Source organism: Elephas maximus, chromosome 11, assembly GCF_024166365.1.
Source record: "Elephas maximus indicus isolate mEleMax1 chromosome 11, mEleMax1 primary haplotype, whole genome shotgun sequence".
Classification (NCBI taxonomy): Eukaryota; Metazoa; Chordata; class Mammalia; order Proboscidea; family Elephantidae; genus Elephas; species Elephas maximus.
The window spans coordinates 88,070,912-88,093,260 of NC_064829.1; the positions used below are offsets into that span (position 1 = coordinate 88,070,912).

General features: G+C 43.2%; 1 protein-coding gene and 1 pseudogene across 1 annotated transcript; both read left to right on the plus strand.

The window, feature by feature from the left end:
• The first annotated feature begins 804 nt into the window (after positions 1 to 804).
• Positions 805 to 1,487, plus strand: LOC126086155 (vomeronasal type-1 receptor 1-like; annotated as a pseudogene).
• Positions 1,488 to 9,327: 7,840 nt separating this feature from the next.
• LOC126085244 (zinc finger protein interacting with ribonucleoprotein K-like) lies at positions 9,328 to 21,896 on the plus strand. The gene is made up of 3 exons (XM_049900426.1): positions 9,328 to 9,379; positions 15,959 to 16,085; positions 17,779 to 21,896. The coding sequence occupies exons 1-3, from the start codon at positions 9,344 to 9,346 to the stop codon at positions 19,191 to 19,193; spliced, it is 1,578 nt and encodes a 525-aa protein (XP_049756383.1). The 5' UTR covers positions 9,328 to 9,343; the 3' UTR covers positions 19,194 to 21,896.
• The last annotated feature ends 453 nt before the right edge of the window (positions 21,897 to 22,349 follow it).

Sequence of the window (22,349 nt, forward strand, 5' to 3'; positions counted from 1 at the left end):
TTTTAATCTATAGCAAATTTCTGTGACCAGCGCAGAAAAGATAAACTGGATCTCCCATTTAGAGAAATATAAGTCTAAGTATTTTTTTAAAGAGTCTAAACAAATCAGATTGCTGGGGTTAAAGAGCAAGAATAAGCAGACACTGTAATAGTTTTAAGGTCTAAATGTAACTTGCACTTATAATGAAATGGGAAGGTGTGTTGATAGTCCTCAAACCTCAGAAACTGCCCTGAATTTGTTAGAGTTCCTATTCCTCCTCTCAACCAGAAATAACTTGGTCTGTCCTGATTGTCAAGATTCTAGCCAGAAGACCTGTGGATGGGTTTTTCCTGTCACTGTCCCTGAAAGTCAGATTTACCTAATTTGTTCCCTAATTGTGCTTCCACTAGGAGACTAGCCCATGAATCATAATGAAGAGATAGCATAAAATAAATTCAAATAATAATCGGGTAAGTAAATCGAATGTGAGTGAATATTCTCTGCTTTTGGCCAAAATCCCACTGACAACAGCAATGACATTCCTCATCCAACATACTAATTTAATATTCATGTTATATTAGAATACTTGTCATGAGAACAAATACATTTTCTGGCTGTAATGATAGTAATTCATATGCTATTTTATTCTCCAGATTCTTCCAATTCCAATAAAATCAAACTCCATCATTCTCTCTAAATTAAAAAAAAAAAATGCTTTTTACTAACCTAAGTTTGGGCATTATCTTCCTCACTCAGACTGGAGCTGGGATCCTTGGAAATGCCTCTCTACTTTGTCTTTATAACTTTACTTGGACGACTGAACACATGTTGAGACACACAGACTTGATTATCAATCAGCTGGTCATAGCCAACTCCTTGGTGCTTTTCTCCAGAGGGATCCCTCAGACCATGGCAGCATTTGGATTGAAATATTTCCTGGATGACTTTGGATGTAAAGTTGTTTCCTATTTACACAGAGTGAGCAGAGGGGTTTCCCTCAGCTCTACCTGCCTCCTGAGTGGCTTCCAGGCCATTAAGCTTTGTTCCAGTACTTCTAGATGGATGGAGCTCAGTATGAGATCCTCAAAGTACACTGGCTTCTGTTGTTTCTTCTGCTGGATCCTGCATCTCTTAGTAAATGCTCTCATTCTTATGACAGTGACTAGCCCTCTGAAAAGCAGAAACTTGAGTATGGACATTACTTACACATATTGTTCCTGGGTTATTCCAGAGAGATCTATAGCTTTAGTAAATGCAGCCACTATCTCCTCTATTGACATTATGTGTTTGGGCCTCATGGTCTGGGCCAGTGTCTTCATAGTCCTTGTCTTGCACAGACACAAGTATTGAGTCCAACACATTCACAGCAACGGCCTCACCCCAGACCTTCCCACAAGGCCAGAGCCACTTGTGCCATCCTTGTCCTGGTGAGCATGTTAGTCTGCTTTTACTTTCTCTCTTCCCTTTTGTCTGTCTGGACAGCCCTGGCTGTGTCTCCAAGCCACTAGCTGAAAAACATCTCTGCACTGGTGTCTTCAGGCTTCCCAACAATTAGCCCCTTTTTGCTCATTGACAGCAACACCCATATTTCTCAGTTGTGCTTTGCTTGGCTGGCAAGGAAATATTTTTTTCCAAGTGTGGGCTCTGGGTTTGTAAGTCTCTTCTAGGATATTGCTTCATTTATTTAGGCACTACTTACATTTAAAAAAAAAAAAAAATTTTTTTTTTTTTTTACATTTATAGGCTTATAGTCTATGGCAGATTGTGGTGCAGATAATTACTTAATATGACCCCTCTAGCCATAGTCTTTGTAACTCCCACACAATGATTGGATAGCACTATGCAAATAAGGTGCTTGTGGCCCACCAAGGGGTATGGACAGACTGCTAATAATGTAAGTATGGTGCAGGAAACACTTGCGGGGGTGGGACCATGCAAACAAGGTACATGGCACTCTAATGAGGAGATTGGTCAGTTTTGCCATCCCTCTAGGCTTAAAGGGAGCCAATTCCAGAGGTGGAGCAGAGGACCTCAGTATCATCAGAAGAGCTAGGAGCAGAGTGTGTCCTTTGGACCCAGGATCCCTGCACTGAGAATCTCCTAGACCCAGGAGACAAAGAGAGAGCTGTAACAATGGAGATGGTATGAGATGGGGAGAAACAGTGGCAAAGAAACAGTGGCAGCAGAACCAGGATACTGACGCTAGATGGCACAGTTGGCTTCCTGGCCCATGGAGTGAGGCGGCTACCATGGGACCATGGACTGAGAAAGCTGAGCACCCTTGGGCAGAGGCTTACTGTGGATGGGGATGTCTTCAGGCACTTGTCAGTGGAGCAAAAGAGCTTCGTAACACTTGTCCAAGCAGGGCAGGGGCTGAGGGGCTGAAAGGCTGAGAGGCCAGTGACCGAAGGTAACAGAGAGGCTGAAGGCTACAGAGAGGCCTGCCTGCAGGCACAGCTGAGAACTGCCTGATTTGGATTGAAGAACTGTATAATAAACAGGGGTGGATTACCCAGTAAACAAGATAAGCGTGGGCTAACTTGTGTTTACTTACCAATCTGTAGTGAACAATTTCACATGGGTTCAATGATGTGGTGTGACACTCACGTGAAATTGTTCACTACAGATTGGTAAGTAAGCACAAGTAAACCTGTGCTTTCTTACTAATCTGTAGTGATAAATACTTACTAGATGTCATGGATTGAACCCCAAAACTGTGTGTCAACGTGGCTAGCCCATGATTCCCAGGGCTGTGTGGTTGTCCTCCATTTTGTGATCTGATGTATTTATCCTATGTGTTGTAAATCCTAACCTCTATGATGTTAATAAGGCAGGATTAGAGGCAGTTATGTTAATGAGGCAGGACTAAATCTATAGGATTAGATTGTATCTTGAGTCAATCTCTTTTGAGACAATAAAGGAGTGAAATGAGCAGAGAGGAGAGGGACCTCATTATCACAAAGCAAGAAAAGCCAGGAGCAGAATGTGTCCTTTGGACTCAGGGTCCCTCCGCTGAAAAACTCCTAGAACCAAAGGAAGATTGATGACAAGGACCTTCCCCCAGAGCTGACAGAGAAAGGAAGCCTTCCCCTAGAGCTGGCACCCGAATACAGACTTCTAGCCTCTTAGACTGTGAGAGAATAAATTTCTGTTTGTTAAAGCTGTCCACTTGTGATATTTCTGTTATAGCAGCACTAGATAACTAAGACACTGGGTAATTTCTCCCTGCCAGGGATTGTAAATTTGAAGAGACTTTGATTCTGTAGGAAGGTTCTGTGGAGTTGGGACAGAAAGACAGATGCCAGCCATATCTTGAAGGAGAATCTTGGATGTGGTAAAAAAAAAAAAAAAAGTTTGAAATTGTTCACTACAGATGGTCTGGTAAGCAAGGTAAGCACGGCCTATTTGATAATCTGCCCAAATCCTGAGTCCTTTCTGATCCTGTTACTTCCGTAATAAACTCCATAATTATGAGTATTGTCTCTGAGTTCTGTGTGGCCATTGCAATGAATTATCGAACCCAGCAGAGGAGTAGGGACTGCCGTGGCGGGGATGGCTGGAGTCAGAAATGGTAAAAAGGTTAGAGACTGGAGGTATGTTTGACATCCACCTCATGAGAATCAGCTTTGGGCCAATGCTTATCTCAATTCTCCACCCACCTTGTGAAGTTAGAGGTCTGATGCCCTTTTTACACGCCATTTTTACACAGATCTTCCATGTACTTGAGATTTAGAACTCAGCAACAACAATAACCCTGCTCTGGTAGTACTCATGGAAACCCTGGTGGTGTAGTGGTTAAGTGCTACGGCTGCTAACCAAAGGGTCAGCAGTTCTAATCCACCAGCACTCCTTGGAAACTGTATGGGGCAGTTCTACTCTGTCCTATAGGGTCGCTATGAGTCGGAATCAATTCGACGACACTGGGTTGGGTTGGGTTGGGTTTGGTAGTACTCATAAGGAAGCCAAAAATAAGCTGTGTGTAAATAATTAAAGATGGTTTTAAAAAAAGTTGTACAATGTTATTCATTAGAGAAGTTGAGGGAATTTCATGATCATATAATGTAGGGTATTTACAGGGTTTGGGAGTTTGGGGGTGGAAACTCACTTTTGATTTGAATTTTAGGTTGGCAGAAAAGATATACAGTAAAATCTTTGAAAGTCAGAACCTGCATAAGGTGGAAACCTGTCAGAGGAGGAAAACTAAAATATTTTCCACTAATAGCAAGGGATAGAAAAAGTGAAAAGACAGCATCTATCAGATGCGGAAAACTCGCGAGACCCAGAAAAACAAGGCAGTCCTGTCGAGTTCCAGCTCTCACAGGTTTCACTGTATATTATTTTCTAAGCAAAGCAGTTGAAGGATGTTTAAAGTGGAGAGAAAACACCCTGTGATTTCCCTGGGTTGGAAAGGTATGTAAGGAATTGAAAGAACTGAATTTGGGGTTTAATGTGTTTGGAGTGGAGTATGTAGTAGGGCAAGAAATGAAGCAGGAAAAGTAGTGATGACTTCTGGAAGATATTGGGGGACAGGTCGATGATCAGAACTTTTCACAGAAGAGGTGACAAGTCTCTAAGGGCTGATGTAAGTGGGTGAAATAGCATTGCTTATGATTAAAAGACAATAATATTCAATTCAAACAAATTTTTTTTAAAACTTTACATTTTACCTCCCTTTTAGTTTAGTTTTTTTTTGTTTTAATTAGTGATAAAGCATTTTCAACATTTAGTAGTTAACTTTTGGGAATTATTTTTTCCTAAAATAAAAGTTTGTTTTTCTTGAAAAAAAAAAAAAAATTGTCAGCCATTGGTGCCTAAAGGAAATTTTCAAAAAAATGCAAGTTAAATTTCCCTTTATTTCCTGTCTTTAAAAAAAAAAACAGGGCCTTTTAGCACCACTAACTTAACATACCAGATTATTAAAAAAGAAAACTTATGTGTGGTTAAAGGTACAATCCTGCAATTCTGATGACTGTTTTAGGTAGAAATTTGAGTGTTTTATTTTAATATTCAATGACATAAAATACAGTTTACACAAATATAAAGCATGTGACTGAATTGTTTAAATAGAATTCTAATCTAATACATTTTGGCAACATGGGTGATATGAATAATAAATCATGCTTAAACATATTAAATTGGTGCAAATGGTTAAGCGCTTGGCTCCTAAACAACAGTTTGATGGTTCAAATCCAACCAGCAGCCCCACGGGAGAAAGATTTGGCAATTTGCTTCTGTAAAGATTATGGCCAAGAAAACCCTATGAAGTAATGTATTGACCTGGTCCCCTATATGTGGCCACCGAGGCTGTTTCCAATTCAGATTATTTAGTGACTAGTCCTTGCTTATGTGACCATGTATTTTTAATGACCAATTAAAGTGAGAAAACCTGTGCAAGTTAAAGCCACGGAACTTGCTGGGCAGGTGATGGTAATGCCTTTTGTCTGCTTTTCTACTTATTCCTCTGGTTTCAAATAAAATCAACATCATAAAGATATTGACATGATAGGTTCTACCAATACGGAAATGGGGATTATTTTCCTCACTCAAACGGGAGTTGGGATTCTGGGAAACTTCCCTCCTTTATCTTTACAACTTTACTTAGATCACTGGACATAGTATGAGATCTGCAGAGCTGATTCTCAACCAACTTGTCTTTGCCAACTCCTTGAGGATCCTCCCTAAAGGGATCCCCTTAGACAATGGTAGATTTCTGGATGGAAATATTTTCTGGATGATGTTGTATGTAAATTTGTCCTTTATTTTTACAGAGTGGCCAAGAGAGTTTGTCTCAGCACCATCTGCCTCTCATGTGGCTTCTAGGCCTGGCATGGATTGAATTATGTCCCCCCAAAGATGTGTGTATCAACTTGGTTAGGCCATGATTCCCAGTATTCTGTGGTTGTCCTCCATTTTGTGATTGTAATTTTATGTTAAAGAGGATTAGGGTGGGATTGGAACATGCTTACCATGTCACATCCCTGATCCAATGTAAAGGGAGTTTCCCTGGGATGTGGCCTACCCATCTTTTGTCACTCAAGAGATAGAGAGTTGGGGACCTCATACCACCAAGAAAGCAGCACCTGGAGCAGAGCGCATCCTTTGGACCTGAGGTGTCTGAGCTGTGATGCTCCCAGACAGAGGGAAGACTGATGACAAGGACCTTCCTCCAGAGCTGACAGAGGAAGCCTTCCGCTGGAGCCAGCACCCTGAATTCGGACTTCTAGCCTACTGGACTGTGAGAGATTTAACTTCTCTTTCTTAAAGGTATTCACTTGTGGTATTTCTGTTAAGGCAGCGCTAGATGACTAAGACAAGGCCCTTAACCTTTGCCCCAGTACCTCTATGTGGATGGAACTCAGAATGGAATCCCCAAAGTCCATTGGCTTCTGCTGTTTCTTCTGCTGGATCTTTCATCTCCTGTTATATTGTCATTAAGGTAACTGGCCCAAAGAAGAGCAAAAACATTTATAGAAAAAAATTATGATAATGTTCATCAGCCATTCCAGAAAAATTTATTGTCTCGCTTCATGCATTTATGTTGTCCTCCAATGACATTATATATTTTGGTTTCATGCTCTGGTTTAGTGGCTCCATGCTTCCTGCCCTGTAGAGATACAACTAGCAAGTCCAACACATGCATATCAACAGCATTTTCCCTAGACTTTCCCATGAAACCAAAGCCATATGCACCATTCTCATCCTGATAAACATGTCTGTTTCCTTTTACTGTCTCTTTTGTCTTTTTTGTTTACCCTGATTGTGAACCCATGCCATTGACCAATGAATACCTCTACACTTACGTGTTCAGGCTTCCCAACATTCAACCCTCTGTGCTCACTGGCAGTGATGCCCTGGTGTCCCAGGTCTGCTTTGCTTGTTAGAAAAGGAAAACAAATATTCCAAGTGTAGTTTCTGAACTGTAAGTTCCACCTAGGACATCTCACCATTTAATTAATTTTATATATTTCTGGGCTCACATTTTAGGCTGATTAATTTCCCAGGATGTTTTGATTCAAAATCGAATACAGTGGTAATAACTCTACCTTCATATTCCCACATATTGCATATAGTGTACAAAATATGAACATGACTCATAATTATTAAAAAATTTTTTCTAAAATTGTGTAATATTATTCACTAGGGACATTCAGGGAATTTTGATAATATAACATAGGAAGCATTTGGGGTAGCAACCCGCTTCTGATTTCAGTTTTATGCTGACACTCAAAAGGTTTATCTTAATTTTCAAAGCATAGCGGGTAAAAGTTGTTTCAACTGATGAGAAAAAGACCTGCAAATATACTAAATTGAGAAGGCACATGTGGAATTCAAAGAACTGAAGGGAGTTTAACGTGTTTGTAGAGCATGCCATGTAAAGAGTGGTGGGAAAAAAAGCAAAGAAAGTAAGTGATGGCATCTTCAGGCAGGTGTTGGAAGACACTTCACGATCAGAATAATCAGCTTTTTATAGGCAAAAGTGATTCTTCCACCTGGAACTAATTCCAAAAATACCCACATGGTTTATCCCTTACTTCCTTCAGGTGTTTGCTCAATGGCCCTCTTATTAAGGGGACCTCCTTACTGTGCTGTGTAATAGTATACCCAGCTCTCCACTTCTCAGCACCCTCATCTTCTCTCCTTTTAATTGTATTTACCCACATTCTAACACAATATGATACATACATGTTCTTTCATGTCTTCTGTCTGTATTCCTTGAGTAGAATGTAAGCTGCATAAGGGCAGCAGTCTTGGTCTTGGGTACAGATGTCTCCCATGTACCTACAGTAATGCCTGGGAACAGTGTTTGCTTATTGAAAATTTGTTAGAGCAGTGAATAAACATGACACCTCAAATTTCCTGTTTTACTATTCTGGCTACTCTAAATGTCCCGTTTAAGTCTCTCTTCAAGTTGGTATTGTTCAATGTTTTAAAGAATGAGAAAGAATCACATTTTGGAGACAAAAATCCTCAGAGACCATTACAGTCACCTGCTCAGCTTAATTCTATCTCTTTGTAGACTTAAGTGCCTCTTGCTAAAAAGTCTCTAGTCTTAACTATTTTCACCCTCCACTGACACTTCCTTAGAGCTATTTCTGCCATTATTCTTTGAATAACTGCATAATTTTTATTAACAGCCTTCTGTACTTTGCATTTCACAAGTGTTTATCTGAGATAATTTTAATTCCTTATTCAGAACAACACCTGCAATCACACTTCCTGGCAAAAAGATAAGACCATGGGGTTTAGAGGCCCTTTTTATCTTGGGGTCCAGAGGCCCTTTGCATACGTTCTCCATCTGTGAACACTGCAGCCACTGTCCTCTACCAAAATATTGTTGGGTAAGTTGCCCTCCCTTTGAGATGTATGCCAATTTCTAAAAGGAACTGAAAATACCTCAGTATGAAAAAACCGAAACCTATTGCCCTCAAGTCAGTTTGGACTCATAGTGATCCTGTATCTCAGTACGTGGAGTAAGAGATATTAAATGAATAAAACAGTGTTGCTGCCTGAGAGGGATACAATTACTGACTATACAGACGGGAGAGTTGTCTTCTGTGGGAGCTGCAGGCAGGATCCACCCTTGTTCTGCTTCACATACCTCTTCTGCCTTGTCCCAGCCCTGTCCAGTATTTTTTTCTCTCGTCCCTGACTGAACATACTGATACTTACAAAACTGATTCTAATGTTTCAAAGCACATGCAACTGAACAAAAATGTTTATTAGGTTCCTGTTATATTTTATGTTTGAAAGACCGTGTGGATTTGGATCTGTAGCCTTTGGGAGCATCTGAAATCGTATTTTTAGTCTCTGGGAGAAAGCTGATTGATATTCATGAAGTCTGAAATATGTTTCCAAACATTTTGGTCATCAGTTGAGGACAACACCTCACAGAAATGTCCGAACGGTTCCTTTAAATAGGGGCAAAGGCTTTTCCTTGCCTTTGGAGACAGAGGATGCCTTGGGCCACGGTTCTTAAAGATGTCCTTAGGCCTCTGTGGAGACCTAGTTTCAAAGTGGTTAAGAGCTATGACTGCTACCCAAACGATCCCGGGTTCAAATCCAGGAGCCACTGCTTGGAAACCCTATGGGGCAGGTCTACTCTGTCCTACAGGGTCGCTATGAGTCGGAACCACGCCACCGCAAGGGGTTTGTTTTGATACGCCTCTTTACCTGCAGGCCAACCTGAGAGCGCTTAGCACTTTGCGGCGGCCTGCACAATTGTAGAAACTACATTTCCCAGAAAGCTCTGCGCAGAGCGGTTAGGGGCATTGAGCCAATGAAAACCCAGAAGAGAGGCATTACCTCTCGCGCGCATTACGCCAGGCCGGAACATCCGGCGTCTTCCTCGTCGCGGTCATTTTGGATGTTCTCAGATGTGATTGCCAGTTTAGACGCTACGGTACGCGGGAGGCGGGCCGAGGGAACGTGAGAGGAGGTGTTGTCATTAATGCACAGAGACGTTTGTGAGGCTCAACTGCGACGCGGCCTTCACCTGGTCCAGGCCCTTTCGTCCACTGCTTCGGGGCACGCTCCGCCCACAGGTTCCGATGGCGGCGGTAGCGCTGAAGGACCTGGCTCAGGTAAATGCTGCGTCCTCCAAGCCCTTCCTCACCCTTACACCACCTCCGAATCCTAAAGCTCTGAATAAGGGGTGCCTGCTCACGTCACTTCAGCCCAGGCCCCAGTGCCCTTTACAGTGAGGCGGTTGTAGGTGGGGTTCCCGTTCTGACACCTTGCGTGAATAGATGTGGGAGAGTATTACAGACCGGTACGTGTAAATGCTTGCAGGTGCGACTCAACCGGGAGCATTCAAGATACCTGGACACCCTCTTGTGTTTTCAGGAAACAGAATGGTAGGAATCAAGCCTGGAATAACAGGCTGAGGAGTTGTACGTTCATTTTCAGGACGCTGTTCGCTGTGGAGGGTTTTAAACAGAAGAGAAACATGGTCTGTATTATGCGTTTAAAAACTTTCTGAAAGGTGCTGATGGGAAGAACAGACTGTAAGGGTTAAGGCACAGGGAGGTTCAGTCCTTGTACAAGGCGCCACATCTGGTAAGAGTCAACACTGAGGAGTGAGGCACAGAGATGAGCCAGGCACCCTGAGGTGACCTAGCTCCAGGGATGGACAGTGGTACAGAGGATGCTGAGGCCCTAGAGTCCTGACTTGGTCACCTGCCACACATGGCCTCCATCTTTTCAGAGCTTCCGATGGGTGCAGAAGTGCTTTATGGATCCTAACTGGTAAGTGGAGTATGTCCCAGAGCCTCATTGTTTCTGACCCCACCCATATGGTGTCTGGGATTGTGGTGGTCTGGGACACTTTACCTGCCACTCATCTAGATCTCGGGCCAGGGGACGCTGAAGTAATCCCAAACTTAGGGTGCAAAGTTTAGAGCATAATTGTTGGCAACCAATAGAATGAGGTGTGGAAGGTTATCCAAGGCCTAGGTACCACTATGTGTGAATGCTTGGAGTTGAGACTGAGCTGGAAGTGTTCAGGGAACTGCAGGTTTCCATTTGTTCTCATGGGAAGAGAGAGCAGGGGCCAGTAGTTAGGCTTGGATGGTTTCCTGAGAAGCTGAGCATCTATTCCGGAGGTGGTAGGAGCAGTGGGAGTTTTGGAGCAGAAGAAGGAGGTGCTCTGACCCAGGTGTCGGACCAGAGTATGGGTGTGACTTGGGTGGCAGGAAGACTAGGGGGGAGGCTACTGCAGTAGTCCATATGCATGTTCAAGGTAACTAGACCAGTGTGGTGGCTGTGGTGGTGGAAGACATTTGTGGATTCTGTATCTTAATTTTTATCTAATCTAAGTAGGGCTGCCTGGATATTCTGATTTTGAGGGCAAGAGAGTAAGGTAGGAGTCAGGGATGACTCCAAGATTTTTTTTTTCTTTTAATGTAAATAGATTTTTTTGTATTGTGGTAAATATATAGGTAACAAAATATTTGTCATTTCTACGGTTTTCACACGTACAGTTCAGTGACATTGATTATGCTTATCATGTTGTTCAACCATCTCCATTAACCATTCTGATTTTTTTCTATAACCCTAAACAGATGCTCAGCGTCCCCTAAGCATTGTGTCTTCCTTTTCCCCTCCCTGATACCCACCCCGGCAATCACTAGTAATCTTCGATCTCTATACACTTGCCTTTTGTAGCTGTTTCGTATAAATGGAATCATACAATAACTCCAAGAATTTTAGTTTTCGCACCTGGAAGGATGGAAGCTCCATCAAGTGATACAGGGAAGTCAGTAAAAGGAGTAATTATCATTGGGAATATGAAGAGATTTGTTTCTGGTCATGTTGAAAGTACAAGATGTGTCTCTTCAATAAATGGTGTTGGGAAAATGGGATTTACACATGCAGAAAAATGAAGCAGGATCCGTGCCTTATACCATAAACAAAAACAAATTCAAAATGGGTTAAGGACCTTAGTGTGCAAACTAAAACTATGAAATTCTTAGAAAATGCCAGGGTAACACTGTTGGGCCTAGCTTTTTTTTTAATTAATTTTTATTGTGCTTTAAGTGAAAGTTTACAGATCAGGTTGGTCTCATATAAACATTTATACACACCTTGCTATACACTTCTAATTGCTCTCCCACTAATGAAACAGCACTCTCCTTAACTCTCCTCGTGTCCATTTGGTCAGCATCTGGCCCCCTCTGCCCTCTCATCTCCCCTCCAGACAGGAGATGCCAACACAGTCTCATGTGTCTACTTGATCCAAGAAGCCCGTTCTTCACCAGCATCATTTTCATCCCATATTCTAGTCCAGTCCCTGTCTGAAGAGTTGGCCCCAGGAATGGTTCCTGTCTTGGGCTAACAGAAAGTCTGGAGACCGTGACCTCCAGGGTCCTTCTAGTCCCTGTGTGACCATTAAGACTGGTCTTTTTACAAGAATTTGGGGTCTACATCCCACTGCTCTCCTGCTCCCTCAGGGGTTCTCTGTTGTGTTCCCTGTCAGGGCAGTCATCGGTTGTAGCTGGGCACCATCCAGTTCTTCTGGTCTCAGGCTGATGTAGTCTCTGGTTTATGTGGTCCTTTCTGCCTTTTAGGCTCATAGTTACCTTGTGTCTTTGGTGTTCCTCATTTGTCCTTGCTCCAGGTGAGTTGAGACCAATTGATGCATCTTAGATGGCCGCTTGTTAGCGTTTAAGGCCCCAGACTGGACCTAACTTTTAACAATGGATTATCTAATAACAAAAAGCACAAACAGCAAAAAGACAAAATAAATAAATAGGACCTGATAAAAATCAAAAACTTTTGTTCATCAAAAGACTTTACCAAAAAAGTGAAAAGACAAGCCACTGACTGGGAGGATACCTTCGGAAACCATATATCTGATGAGAATCTAATAACCAAAATATATACAAAACTTTGACAACAGAAAAAAGGCAAATAACCTAATCATAAAATGGGCAAAGGACTTGAATGGACATTTCACCAAAGAGGACATTCAAATGGCAACTAAACACATGAAAAGATGCTCTCGATGTCATTAGCCATCAAACCAAAAAAAAACCTGTTGCTGTTGAGATTATTTCAACTCATAGTGACTGTCATGGATTGAATTGTGTTCCCCCAAAATATGTGTCAACTTGGCTAGGCCATGATTCCCAGTGTTGTGTGATTGTCCACTATTTTGTCATCTGATGTGATTTTCCTATGTGTTATCAATCCTGCCTCTATGATGTTAATGAGGTGGGATTAGTGGCAATTATGTTAACGGGGCAGACTCAATCTACAAGATTAGGTTGTATCTTAAGTGAGCAGAGGGACAGGGGGACCTCATACCACCAAGAAACAAGAGCCAGGAGAATAGCATGTCCTTTGGACCCAGGGTCCCTGTGCTGAGAAGCTCCTCGACTGGGGAAGATTGACGGCAAAGATCTTCTCCCAGAGCTGACAGAGAAAGCCTTCCCCTGGAGCTGGTACCCTGGAATCAGACTTCTAGCCTTCTAGACTGTGCGAGAATAAATTCCTCTTTGTTAAAGCCATCCACTTGTGGTATTTCTGTTACAGCAGCATTATATAACTTAAGACAGCAACCCTATAGGACAGAATAGAACTGCCTCATAGAGTTTCCAAGAAGCGACTGGTGGCTTCGCACTGTGACCTTTTGGTTAGCAGACTAAGCTCTTAACCACTGCACCACCAGGGCTCTCATTAGCCATCAGAGGGATGCAAATCAAAACCACAGATGCCATCGGGATGGCTAAGATAAAATAATAATAATAATAAATGTTGGTGAGGAACTGGGAAAATTGGAAACTTAATCCATTGCTGGTCAGAATGCAAAATGGTCAGCTGTTGTGGAAAACATTGTGGCAATTCCTCAAAAAACTAAAAACAGAACTACCATATGACCTAGCAGTTCCACTCCTAGGTATATACCCAAAAGACTTGAAAGCAGAGACTTGTTCACCAATGTTCATTGCAGCACTTTTCACAATAGCCAAAAGGTGCAAACAACGTAAATGCCCATCAAGAGATGACTGGATAAACAGAATGTGGTGCTATATAACAATGGAGTACTACTTAGCCAGTAGGAAAAATAAAATCTTGATACTTGCAGTGATATGCATGGAGCTTAAAGATATGCTAAGTGAAGATCACAAAAGGACAAATACTCTGCGACCTCACTTATAAGAATACAAGAAAAGGCAAATGTGCAGAGAGCAAAGTTTATTAGTGGCTGCCAGGGGTAGGAGGGAGGGAGAAAGGGAAGTTTATTGCTTATGGAATACTAAGTTTCAGTTTATAGTGATGAAAAAATGACATTGATCAAGGGTAGGGTTGCACAGCTAATTGTAAATCTTGTCAATAAGTTGTAAACCTATAAAAAGTTGAATTGGCAAAAGTCTGATAGATATATTTACAGCAACAACAACAACAGAGTGGCTGCTGAGGCTGCATATGTACAACTAAATACCTTATGGGATTTGATTCCTTGGTTTTGGAGGTTTAGGGTCTTGGTTTCATAGGAATTCCAGTTAACTGGCCTAATAACTTGTTTAGTGCTTCTGTTCTATCTCCTAGTTCATTGCGTAGTTCCTGGGTTTGTAAAAACTTGCTGTGGTCTCTGCACCTGGCGCAGCAGAGGAAGATGAAGAGTCAGGAATAGATGGAGGAAATAGAATGTTTGGCTAATTGTCCCATGAACAACTGCCTCCTCTGGCATGAGACCAGAAGAACTGAATGGTGCCCAGCTACCATTACTGAAAATTTTGATCAAAGATTCTGTAGAAGAATCCTGATCAAAAGTGGGGAAATGTAGAACAGAATTTCAAATTCTCATGGAATCCATACTTTCTGGAGTCATGGAGACTGGTTGAACCCCCAAAACTATTGCCCTGAAAATACTCTTTAAACCTTAAACAAAAATATTTCCTGAAGTCTTCTTAAAACCAAACAATAGTTTAACTTAACTAGTAGAAAATGTCTGCCACGAGCATTATGCTCTTTTACAATCTATATGGGATCAAATGAACAACAGCAACTCAGAAGATTAGATAGGAACCTTAGGGGACAGTGAGTTTATGTTAATGGGGGAGGAACAACTCAGAAAAGGATAGTGAGAATGGTTGCACAACTCAAAGAGTGCAATCTGTCACTGAATTGTATATGTAGGAACGGTTGAATTGGTGTATGTTTTGCTATGTATATGTTCAACAACAACAACGAAATAAAATTTTTTTTTTAAAGTATGAGATGTTCAGTGAACAAGTGAGTAGCGGTATTAGGTGGGCAGCTGGATGACAGATCTATAACTCTGCAGAGGCTCAGGATGGAGACATCTCCTAAGGTAGTGGCCAGGGTATGGACCAGGGTGGAGTTGTGGGCTCTGTTCGGTAGGAGGAGTCCGGTCATGGTTGTGTTGCTAATAGCATGCCAGGAAGGGGAGGGTGGGGCCGGAGGACTGGAACTCTTGCTAGGACCCATGGCTAGGCATGGTCACAGACACAGGCAAGGGAGAGAAGTGGCCATGGGAAGGTTGTAGAAGAGAGCACAATCTGGCAGGTGGCCAAGGCTTACACGGGGTGAATGTACATGAGATGGATATGGAGGCACAGAAGCAGTTGAAGCAAAATGACAGTGAGGCCAGAATTGATCCTTATTTACTGTGTGATGGACATACCAGAATTTTGTTGTGACCCTTAGTGTGGTCTGAGGTGTTTCACCCTGGGATGTGGATTAGCTATGGGCCACAAGTGGTCATTTGGGAGTCGCTGGGCCACCGATGACTAGCTTTGAATGATGTTAGGTGGAGAGAGGAAGGCTGTAATTGGTGTCAGTTCAGAAGGCGCAGCATAAATTGAAGAGAGCCAAGGGTATCTGACATCGGCATGTGGTTGTGGGTGGCTGAGGTTAAGACAAGGAGCAAAGTCAGGTAGGGAGGCCTTCTTAGCTGTCAGTGGGGACCACCAGAGGTCTGGGGCAGAACTGGATCCTGTTTGAATTTTCCAAGTACTCCCTGGTGCCATGTACTGAGTACCACATGGGGAGGCCAGGGGGTGCCTGTGGTGTGGGGCAGGGAAGGGGAGGAGGCTGTGGAAGTGTACCTGTGGGAGAGAGTGAGACAGAGTAGAGTAGTGTACATGTGGCGATGAGTGTGAACTGATGGTTCCAGGGCCCTGGTATTGGGGACCTAAGGCTGAAGGAAGTCCATGTTTGGTTGTATCAGGGAGATGTGTTCTTTGAAACCCAGGAGAATTGCCTGACAAAAGGGGCTGCAGCCCTATATGCCCAACCCAGAGCTTAGGTGGTGTCTGACAACGTGCATGTTGATGCTGGTGGCTTACAGACCGATCAGTGGGGCCAAAGGGAGAGAGAGCATCAGTGGCACCAGGGCCTGGTATCTCCTCTGAGCTGGGAAGGGTGGTGAGCAGATGAGTATGAGGAGGGATGAAGTTGGGGTCCCGAGGAAAGAAGCTAATCGTGGAATGAACTGTTGTCCCCATCATGGCAGGGCAGTGTGACCTTTGAGGACGTGGCCATTGACTTCTCCCAGGAAGAGTGGGGGCTCCTTGATGAGGCGCAGAGGCTGCTGTTCTGCGATGTGATGCTGGAGAACTTTGCGATCATAGCCTCCCTGGGTAAGACCCTCACACCCACACACTTGTCCCACTCTAGTCTCTGTTTCCTCTTTTCCCCAGAGACAGCTCTGTCCTTCCACAGCCAGACTGTGGCACTGCTACCTTTCTCATGTTCTTGGCATGTGTGCTGTGGGGCTAGGGTTGAGCCCCTGTTCTGAGCAATGCACTCCCTGAGCATTGCCACCACCTGCTGCCCACACCCTGCAGGGAAGGTTCTGGGATACAGTCAGCCTAATGGAGCTCAACTTTCTTACCTTCTTCCTGGCAGCATGACTGTGTCTGGGTTCATGGCACCTCTGTGTTCTGCCCCCTTCCCCTAGCTGACATTTCCTCATACTTGCCTGGAATTACAGGCAGTGTCATGGCCGCTAGTTACGTGGACCATGGGCTGTTCTTGCTTTAACCTCCTTCAAAGGTTTTTGTGTTTATAATGCTAATTCTCTCTCCTGTGGTCTGTTGTTGCTGACTTATTGTAGACCACCGCTGGCCACTCTCCTGTCCTGTGTGTCCCTTGGGACTTGCCTCATGTAGGTCTCACGTAGTTGCACAACTGGGACTGAGGATATACCCTGGTTTTTTCTGAGGGTAGACATGAGAAGATGGTCTCAGGTGGCTTGGCCCTGCTGAGTGGCAACTGGGAAGGGTGTTTTAATTATATTGCCTTGGGTGAGGTATGGTAAGGTCAGATGCAGATCAAGAGACAGAGACAATGAAAGTGTTAAAGGTTTTATTATAGTCACAGTTCCCCAGAGAGAATGCTGCATGTCACACCAGCCCACTCAGAATATTGTGTCTGAGGACAGGGTAACAACAAGCAGGAATTGTTGGAGATGCTATGTATGGTAAGCAGGGCAGGGTTATCTAGGTTTTACGGATATCCGGGGGGTTGGGCATTTTGAATAATTCCACAGGCTCCAGGGCATGTGGCCTCTCCCTGCTTCTTTGAGACCTGGCCCGTGGTGATTGTGGTGGGTGCGTAGTGACTCAAGAGCATGTGAATCTGATAAGGGGAGTGGCTGGTGAATACACTTAATCTGCTGCTTAAGAAGGGGAACTGACCAGCCTCTAACCAGGGCCTCAAAACTGAGTCAGGAGAACATTTTTGAGATATACCAGGAACCTGCTCTGTGTCTACCAGTGTTCTGATGTAAATTCCAATGGCCACACCTCTTTTCTACCTTTTCTTCCCCATTCTTGACAGTTTGCTGACTTGTTATTTCAACTGTGCATCTAGCCCCATCCACCTCCCTGGCCTCCCCCATCACCCATTCTTCTCTACTGCTCCCTCTGCAGTGTTCTCCAACATTGGCCCACACATAGTATGTCGTGAGGTATGTGTATACCCTTACAGTTCTTAAATACCAGCTTCCCAGTTCCAATTGGGTTTTCCTGGGCCTGAGCACAACCAACTTCTGTATAGAAGGCATGTGTTAAGTTCCTCCTGAAGGTTGTTGGCAGAAGAGTGTGTTGGAGACCCTGCCTCTTTTTCTTGTGCTGCACGCCATCTTAGTGTCCTTGTAATCTCAGAGTCCCAGTACTGCAAAGCAGCCCATTCTTCAACTTGCCCCCAGCTCCTTGTTCTCAGAACAATTCCATGAACTCACTCCTTGTTCTGGCTGATGCACAGTTTTGATGGGGCTTCTGCCTCCCAGCAAAGTCAACATGCATTTCATCAGCATTTTTGTGCTTTCAGGTTCTTGGCATGGAACAGAGGATGAGGAGGCATCATCTGAGCAAAGTGTTTCTGTGGAAGTAGTATCACAGATCAGGACTTCAAAGGCAGGTTTATCCAGCCAGAATACTCACCTCTGGGAGATGGATGTCCCAGTCTTGAAAGACATTTTGCATCTGACTGAGCAAGTGACACACCCTGGGCAGAATACATGCTTGGGTGGGGCATGTGTGAGATGCTTCTGGATGAGACCAAACTTTTACCAGCAACTGAAGCGTCCCTATGGAGAGAAACTCTTCAAAAAAGACACAGACAGGGCCTCATTTATGAAGAGCTGCAGATTCCATGTGTCAGGACAACCCTTTACCTGTGAGGAAATTGGTAAGGACTTCCCAGCAACCTCAAGTCTTCTGCAGCACCAAGCCTCTCCTGAGCGTGAGAAACGACCCGGCAGCCTTGAGTGTGGGGAGACCTTTCATAGTAGAAAAAAACTTGTCAAGTGGGGTAAATGTGGGAATTCTTCCAGTCACAAACACACATTTGTTCACCATGAGAGTATCTGCACTGGAGAGGGGCTTTATGAGGGTAGCAAATGTGAGAAAGACTTCAGCTGCAAATACAGACTTGTTCAGCGCCAGGGAATTCACACTGGAGAAAAGCCATATGAGTGTGGTGAATGTGGAAAATCCTTTAGATTCAAATGTTTATTCAATTACCATCAGCGAGTTCACACTGGAGAAAGGCCTTACGAGTGTGAGGAATGTGGCAAATCCTTTAGAGTGCCCTCATCCCTCATTCGACATCAGAAAATTCACACTGGAGAAAAGCCTTATGAGTGTAGTGAATGTGGAAAATCCTTTAGCCGCAAATCTTTGCTCAGTTACCATCAGAGAGTACATACTGGAGAAAGGCCTTACAAATGCAGCGAATGTGGCAAATTATTTAGCCGTAAATCTGATCTTAATAAACACCAGAGAATTCACACTGGAGAAAGGCCTTATGAGTGTGAGGAATGTGGAAAATCCTTTAGAGATGCCTCATCCCTCATTCAACATCGGAAAATTCACACTGGAGAAAAGCCTTTTGAGTGTAGTGAATGTGGAAAATTCTTTACCCAGAGATCGAATCTTAAGAAACACCAGAGAAGTCACACTGGAGGAAGGCCTTACGAGTGTAGAGAATGTGGGAAATTCTTTAGCTATTGTTCCTACCTGAATAAACACAAGAGGATTCACACAGGAACAGTGCTATATGAGTGTTGTGAATGTGGAAAATCTTTTAGCCGAGGTTCCAGCCTCCTTAAACATCAGAGAATTCACACTAGAGCTAGTGTATATGAGTGTGGCGAATGTGGAAAATCCTTTAGGTACAAATGTTTACTCGTTTACCACCAGAGCTCACACTGGAGAAAAGCCTTATCAGTGTGTGGAATGTGAGAAATAATTTCATGATCACTTAGTCCTCATTAAACACTGGACAGTTAACACTGGAAAAAGGTGTTACGAGTGTGGGCAGTGTGGGAAATCATTTAGCCACCATAAATCCTTCATTAGTCACCAGAGAGATCACATTGGAGAAAGGCTTTAGATGTGCAGGGAATGTGGTATTTCCTTGTTCAGAATAACTTCACTTGAGGAAAGCGTTTGTGAGGAACTGATCACCTGAATTGATCTTTCTACCTTCTAACATGCACGGGAAATTCCGTATGGGTTGTAGATATGTGGAAAGCCTTCAGAAGTTGAATTGCATTTTATAACACTCCCAGGGCCCTTACCAAATTTTTGTCACTGCCAGTGTCTATGGCATAAACCATCGTACCACCTAGCAGGCCCCACAGTGTGCATCAGTCACCAACCAACAGTGCTCAGGGAGGCAGTCCTCAGTGCTCACCTATTCACTGGAAGAAATCTTGAGTAACCTGTACCCCTAAGGGCTCCTCATTCCCTTCTCTCCGACAAGTTAAGGCCTGGACCTTGCCCAGTTTTGGCTTAGAGGATCTGATCGTAGTTACAGCATCTTGCCAAAAAACCTACCTTTTTCAGGGATAGCTTTTGTCTCACATGATGCTTGAAACAAGCATCCCCTTCCAAGTCACCAACCCAGGAAACTCCTGCTCACATTGCTCTGGTTTGTGCAATCAGAAAGGTTTTTGTGTCTAAGCACCTTTAATTGTGGGGGTTCCATTCATTATTATTTGGTGATTTGAGAACAGTATCAGGATCAGTATTAGCATAAAGGGGTGAACAACTTGTGGGGACCCCAAACTTTGTGAGCCTCAGAGAGGACAGTGTTATGGCAGGAGATAGCCCTTTCTTCAGCCTGGGCCGAATTTGCACTGCTGCCCGAAGCTTCCTAGGAAAGACTGCACGACTTTGTGGTCCAGACTGTGGCTTGGATGCCAGTGTGTATGTACATGCACACATGCGCTTAGAGGTCACCTTGAGGAGGGCACAGTTGTGAAGAACCTCCCTGCTTCTGAGAATAACATGAGATGGATATCACATAATGTCCTGCGCTATGGAGGGCTCAGGGAGACCTGTAAAAGGTACAGAAATACTGGATTAATAGAGTTGAGGAGACTGAAACAAGTTAGAATGCATGTGCTGCTTCTAAAAGCGTCTCTACACGTTCCAGTGGCTCTAGGTGTGTGGATTTAGTGTGTGCAGAAACTCAGGACCTCCTGAGTGAGGTGAAGAATTAACTTTACCCAAAGAGTTTGGTCTTTGTCCCTAGATCCTGGGAGATAACTTCTAAACCCATGGGATCTCCTGAGTGACTGGAATGTCTGTTGTGTATGAGGTAATTCAACTTTACCTGATGGTTTATGCTAAGGAGGTGACTCATTGGGGCTGGCCATGCTAGGAAACCCACCACACGGTATCAGCCTGGTGGTTGGGGCTGGTGAAGGAGCTGGGGATTGAGTTCAGTCACACGGGCAATGATTCAGCCAGTGATAACCTATAAAATGAAACTCAAACTGGGCACAGCTTCCCTGACAACACGTTGATGTGTTGGGAGAGTGATCCACCCTGACTTACGGGGAAAGGATATGGAAGCTCATATTTGGATCCTCCCAGACCTTGCTCTATGTAATCCTTTTGTATTTTCTTGATATAATAAAACTGTAACCATTAAGTATAGTGCTTTTCTGATTTCTGTGAGTCATTCCAGCAAATTGTCAAACCTGAGGGGTAGTAGGAACCCCCGAGTTTGTAACTAGTTGGTCAGAAGTTCAGGTGGCCTAGAAATGAGGGCAATTTTATGCAGGACTGTGCCTGTAATCTGTGGAAATCAGACCTAACTCAGGGTAGTTACTGTCAGGAGAATTACATTGCATGTGTGCAGTGGTGGTCATTGTCGGTGCAAGTAATTTTTGTGGATTCTCGTACCCTCTTTGTTTACCTCAAGGCCACGGCCGCACAGGCAGGAAAGCAAGGATAAAGCTAAAGGAAATCTGTAGTCCAGGGATGTGGCTTTTATGACCCTGCCAGCATCCTTGTTGACTGAGGTGGCAACAGTTTTCATTGCTCACCAACATTTGCTGCCTCTCCTAGGGCACAAGGATAGAGTAATGGGGGAGTCAATATAGGGTTGCTGAACCTGATTTCCAAAAAACGCGTGGAAGATCTATAATTTCTTGAACCATTTTTTAAAGCTTTATTTGGGTATAATTGACATGCAATAAACGTCATATTTTAACTGTACAATTTGAAGTTTTGACACATATAAACCCATGAATCTGACATTGTAATCATGATCAAGAATATATCTGTACCCGTATATTTACCTCATTCCCTTTCAGAATCTCTCTCTGCCCTCCACACCCCTAGGCAGGCATTGATCTTCTATGTTTACAGTAAATTAGTTTGCATTTTCTACGATTTCATGTGATTGAAATCTAAAGTGTTTTCCTCTTTTTTTCCTGTTTCCGTGATTGACTCGGTGACAATGGGTTTCATGCTGCGTAGTTATTTTGTGATTTACTAGTGACGCTTTTTATGAATAATTTGTTCTTTTTATTACTGGATATTATCCTGCTGTGTGAATATACCACTGTTTGTTTATCCATTCTTCTGTTTGTGGACATTGGGTTTATTTCCAGTTTTTGGCTCTTGCAAATAAAGCTGCTATGAACATTTGCGTGCAATCCTTTATATGGAGATGTGTTGCTTTTCTCTTGTGTTAGTAAGTCAGTTTGCAATGCTGTCACAGGGTAGGTGAATGTTTAACTTCTTGAGAAACAGTAGGTCATTTTACTTAAACTTCCAGTTATGTGGTTTAATGCAAAACCTCTTCAGCATAGATTTCAGAAATGGAAGGCTCTATCATAATTCCAGTAAGTTTATCATGCAAAATAATATTTTAAAATATGATCATGTTATCAGTGCCAAATTTTATCAGTTGTTTCAAAAACCTTTTTTTTTTTTTAAAGGCAGATCAGTTACAGTCAGGATCCAACATATATCCTTATGGCTTTTAGTAGGTACGTTTTGTGAGTCAATTATAAGGTACCACTTAAACCTTTTTTTTTTTTTTTTTAATTTTGCTTTAGGTGAAAGTTTACAGCTCAAGTTAATTTCTCATACCAAAAT